A 6,000-nucleotide genomic window follows, 5' to 3' on the forward strand; every position below is an offset into this window, starting at 1 on the left:
TATATAATTCTATTTATATAAAGTTCTCAAACATCTGAAGGAATCTACTGCATCAGAAATCAGGACAATGGTCATCTGGGGCAAAACAGAAAAGGAGAAACAAGGCAAGGCACCAGGGTGCCTGGTACAAACTGTGTTCTATTTCTTAGACTAGACAGGAATTATAATCACTTTGTGATTATTCACTGAAATGTACATTTATGCTCTGTGTATAATCCTGTGTCTTACAATGTTCAATAAAAATGTATTAAAATAAAAAAATTAAAATAAAAGAAATTAAATTTAAAAAATTAAAACAAAATAAAGCAAGTTGCCATCTGATATCCTCAGCCTGTTATGGAAGAACTTAAGTAAAGACTCATCATGATCACTTGCTATGGACACAATAAAAAGATCCCTCCTCTGGGAGAGAAGTTTGACTTAAAGAATTATTATAAGTCAACTTCAAAACTAAAAATTTAACAAATAAAAGAAACTTTTAAAAATTGCTGATAAAGTCAATAGTTAGTTTTATTCAAGTGTGAATAAAGTGTCACAAACAAAAGAATCATGTTCAGATAGGTTTCTTCACCTGGAGAAAATGGCCTGTACAACACTTTGAGGAGTAAACACAGATTCTGATAAAGTCAATAGTTAGCTTTTAAAACAAGGATGCTGAAACTTTTCCTCAAAAGTAATAAGATTTTCTTGTTTTTGGTAAAAATTAATGTCCTATGCATAAGACAGTAAACATGGTATCCTAAAAATAGTTTTTTTAATCCATTAATGACCATTTATGCTCCTTAAAATTAAACCTACAAACAAGCCACCAGAGACAATTATGTGCTTCTATTACATAAAATCTATGTCAAGTCCTGGCTTCCTTCCTTTGGCATTTTTCTATGATAAAGTGACAAAAATGTTTGTGATAAAAATGTCTTTTGCTACAAACTCACAGCTGGCAACCTCTGGATTCAGTTCTTTCTACTCACCAGGGAGGGTAGATGTGGATAATGTCTTGGGGATGTGCCCTGAGGTAGTATGCAGTTTCCTTGGTGAAGAGAACCTTTAGGCCAGTCCCAGGGGCCTTGCCTTGAAAAGAGCTCTCAGCCTGTAGCCCCGCTAGCTGTTCACACATGGCAACTTGGATGGTGCATTCCTCATGCAGCTCCAGAATTTTCACAGTTAATATACCAGATCTACCTAGAAGGTGAAGAAAAGAATAAAAGAAAAAATAAAGTCTAAAAGACATATGGTTCAAGTGTGAATAAAGTGTCACAAACAAAAGAATCATGTTCAGATAGGTTTCTTCACCTGGAGAAAATGGCCTGTACAACACTTTGAGGAGTAAACACAGATTCTAACATGCTTGCTGTAACATCTTTTTTTAAAACCGAAATAGTCTGCATGTCGCATTTAATACATTTTAAGCAACATAAAGTCGTGCATATGGAAAACTCAGACCCACCATTTCACAGAGCATGCTTTTACACCAAAACTTGAATCTTTTGATAATCACAACCAAGGGAGTACAGCCACTATCTAACCTTTTTTTACACGCCCTCTTCACCTCATTACCTGCTTTGATTCTCTAGTTTGAAATGATGCAGTATGACTGATTGGCTTCAACTGTTCTAATAATCACAAAGGTTAAAAGTTGAAGATATATGCAATATGCTGGGTGTTAGGGCTCTAGATAGAAATGGTTGGAATTCAATCTGGATTCAAGTACTGGCTCTCTTATCCAGTTGGCCAAGTTACATAGCATTTCAACATCTCAGTTTTCTCATGTGTAAAACAGAGATCATGCTGCCTGTTCTCAATTAACATTTTCTAGAATCAAATGAGATAAATGAAGTTGACAGTGTGCACAGCCTATAACCCACAACCAGAAATTCTTGTCAGATGCACTAGGAGACCTAAACATGGATACATATATCTTAGTATGATTTGTACGAGCAGAAAACTGGATCAAGCACAAATCAATAGGAGGATGGATAAATGATGTTGTGTTCATACAACAGAATACTATATAGAAGTTAATGTGAGTGAAACAGATCTATATGTACCAGCATGGAGAGATCTCAAAAATGAGGGAATATACCAGATATTCAGAGTATGACACTTACAATGTTATTTTTTAAAGACAGAAATCCATAAAATATTGTTATGAATACATACATAATAAAAGTATATAAGTATGGACTAGCAGCATACACAGAAAACTCATGATTACTGCTGTATCTAAGGAGAAAGAAAGGATTGACTCAGGAAGGGAACTCAGGGGATTTCCAACGTATCTGTCATGTTGTTTCTGTTATAAAAATATGTGTATTAAAAAAGACAAAAGATTAAAATGTGTTACTAGTTCTAGGTGGTAAGTAAACTATGTTTTTCTATTACTGTTTTTTAATTTAAAAAAATTAATTAAATGAAATTACAAATGCTAAGTGTCTAGCACAGTGCCTTGCTAATCACAGACACTAACATGAGTTTCTTTACCACTTCAATCAACCAGTTAATAGTGAATAATAAAAATTAATATTTAAATAGTATCTAGTTTTTAGTTACATAATTTCATTTCTATTTCTTTCTTCCTTTTCCCATTCAGTCCCCAAATTTTTCACCCCTTCCTTTCTATATGCCAGTAGCATATGTTCACATATTAAGCAAGGCTACAACACCTCCTCAGAGTACTATCTTGAACTACTATTTCCTATCGTATGTATCTATCTTGCTGCTATTTCTTAAGGTAAGGAAGGAAAAAGAATGGGGGAAGGATATGAACAAGCACAATGTTAAGCTAGTCACTATGTGGGAAGGAGACGGGGGAGTGAAAACAAGTATTAAAGAAAGGCACTGACTAGGACGTGAATGAATAGTCTGCTCTGCCACTATAGCTGTTTCTTTAATAAAAAGCAGCTCATCTTTACCTGGTGAACAGGAAAAGAAGTCAGCACAACATGGAGGTCACTTTGGTGCACACACCATTTATCCTAGGGCAGTAGTGGAAAATAAGAGTCTTCAGTAGCAAATGGCAAAGCTCTAGGTTTAGGGACTGCACTAGCCACAGGAGCATTTTGGACATATTTAAAAATTTTTTAAAACTTGTACCAGTACTCAGGGCTCATCCCCAATATGGTGTAGCAGGTATGCCACCTCACCCATCAACCACTGTACCTCCAGGGCCACCTGTGCTCTCTAGTACGTGATACCCTGCTCAAGATCAAGTGTGCCAGCTGAGCACATGCTCTTGGTTCTGTGTGGCTATATACTTGCTGTGGCAACCTCTAGCCACACGCTCACCTGCCTGCTTCAGCAGCACAATTTCTCTCCTCGGGTACTATTTATTGCCTTGTACAGCTCTGATTAAAAAGTGACATAGGTTTTCAGTGGTCTGCTCCAACCCTACAATTCCCATAGACCCTGACAGATTTTATAAAAGGCGAGATGTTGCAGAAACTCATAAACAGTATTTCAGCAAAAAAACCTATATTACTAAGATGAATCATAGTGCTACTAGCTACAGTTTCTCTGAAGATTTTTATGATAAATCCCGACAATATTCCAATAACTATAAATTCTGCTCAAGACTTGTAGCACCAATAACTTGTAGAATAAAAACACTTTATGATATTGACTACCACCATAACCCTGGTACACTGCAGCATGCTTGGTGACTAAACAGGTTTGGGAAAGAACGATGAGCAGCACTATCTTGACCTCACCACAGCGCTAGGAACACCACTATGCTCTCCCAAAGTATTCTAAAACCTCCCCTACAAAACCTCTAACACAGCCTTAGGGAAAATCCAGTGGCTAGCCTTCCCTGAAGAAAATACGGCAGTGTAATTTCCCCTTTGAGGGAGAAAAAAGCACGGGGCAACCTAAGACAAATTAAGTATTTAAGGCAAACTTTCAATGTGAGCACAAGAGATACTGGTTTTACAAATGAAGAAGACTGTTTCGCAATTAGATGCAAGGTACATAAAAGGCCATTTGTATGCCAGAGGGGCAACATTATCCAAAATGCTGTAAAACAGCCAAAATATCACCTCATCCAGGAAGTGTTTCCTGAACCAGCCAAAAGCAACTATTCCTTCTCTTGGAAATCCTCAAATACCTTATCTACAGTTATGTTTCTTACAATAGCGTCCTCATTTTTAAATGGAGATAGTATTAACTATCCTCAAAAACATTAAGAGAGAACACAGAAAGCCCATAGTGCAGGGCCTGGGCCAACACACATACAATAACTATAGCCACGATCACTATCATCAATGGTCACTGGCATTATTAATTTTTCAAGGCATTTTCAAATCTATTATTATACTTGATCCACAATAACCCATTAATTAAGGAAGGAAGATATGATTCTCTTTTTGATAGATAAGAAAACTGAAAAAGTTAATTGCTCCAAGACATTTTTAAGGTCTAAGAGGAATACTGGCAGGTCTAATCCTAGAAACTGAGTGTACTTATAAGTCAAGAACCAAAATGCCTCTTAGGTAAATACCACTTAAAGATAGAAAACTGTGAATGGTGCTTTTTTCCTACTTTATTATGCTAAAATATAGGAAAGCACATCAGATTGAAAAATGAACTCTAGTGAGGCTCTTACTGTAGCTGGACATGGTGAGGATTTAAACACTGGTTTCTGCACTGAAACAAGATAACTTTTCATAGAACTAAACATAGAGGAGAAAGTGCCACAAAGATCAAATTGAGAGCACAAATATTAACCTATAACATCAAAAACTTTAAATGATTAAGAAACAGGAATAGAAATAGTCATATAGAAAATATACCACAAGATCTAGTAATTTCTATCCATACAAATGTCTAGCAGATGAAACAGTTCTTAGATAAAAATGGAAAATATTTAACTTAAAGGCTAACATTTGCTGAATAGACGTATGAATGAGTGATTTATGTTATTGGCTGACTGCTCTTTAAAAAGTCTGGTTTCAAATGACCAAGAGGCCACAAAAGAATTGAGCAAATGATATAAGAACAAAATATATTTGTAACTACTTGGTTAGCACACTTATATAAACAAAATTTTATGCCTGACTAGAGTCCTAGGAATACTTTTGAATTGAGAATATACCTAGTCTCAAGGCCAAATAATTTGACTATAATAATTCTTATGCTCACTGGGCCCTCCAAATGTCAAAAAAAAAAAAAAAGGATTGTATTCTGGTGAGTTCAATTCTGTAACATAAGAAGTTTTTGCTTGCTCCCAAAGTCCATTTCACCTTTTTAGAGAAGAGTCCACTCTTGTTCTGGTTAGGAATAAATGCAGTCTGCCTGAGTCTGGGAGATAAGGGATAGGAGATCAGCTCATAACTGTCAAACAGAGAAAAGTCAGGTTTTATACTCTAGATGGGTGGACTTGGGGTATTTCCTCTGAGTGTGACGAGAAGCCAGTGCAGAAGGGATATGATTTGCTTTGTTAAGAACAGATGAGACACAAGGGAAAAAGTAGGGAGACCAGTTCAAAAACTATTGTAGCAATCCAAGACAGATGATGGCAGCTTGGACCTGGGGAGTGGAAACAGACATGGTGAAAAATGCTGGAAACTAGATATACTTTGAAGACACAGTCAGTAGTCCTTGATGGACTACAAGTAGGATATGAAAGTAGTCAAGAATGATTCCAATATTTTTGACCTGAGCAAGTCAAGTAGAAGAATAGAGTTAATGTTTACTGAGATGGGGAAGCTTTCTAGATGAGTACGTTTGTGTTTGTGTATGGAAGGGGGATGGTGGCAAGGAAAAATACTGGTATCAAGACATCAGTTTTAGATATATTAAGATGCATCTTAGTCATTATAATAGACCTAACTTACCTCCCCAGTCTAATACATCACCATTTTGACCTATTTTTCATAAGGCCCACCAGAGTTATCTTTTTCTTTCATTGAATCTTTAAAATATCACAAATAAGTCTGAGGAATCATCTGAAATCTTGGTGTTTCTGTAGTTGAACAACTCAGACCTTATGTATCAGCCTGCTGA

At 36.1% G+C, this 6,000-nt stretch overlaps 1 protein-coding gene across 1 annotated transcript in view; it reads right to left on the minus strand.

Annotated features, from left to right (window-relative positions):
- The window catches only part of SPIDR (scaffold protein involved in DNA repair), a 436,331-nt gene that overhangs the window by 249,368 nt on the left and 180,963 nt on the right, over positions 1-6,000 (minus strand). Inside the window, 1 exon segment of the mRNA XM_025049089.1 lies at positions 972-1,182. Coding sequence (XP_024904857.1) covers positions 972-1,182 — 211 coding nt within the window.

Source organism: Pteropus alecto, unplaced genomic scaffold, assembly GCF_000325575.1.
Source record: "Pteropus alecto unplaced genomic scaffold, ASM32557v1 scaffold201, whole genome shotgun sequence".
Classification (NCBI taxonomy): Eukaryota; Metazoa; Chordata; class Mammalia; order Chiroptera; family Pteropodidae; genus Pteropus; species Pteropus alecto.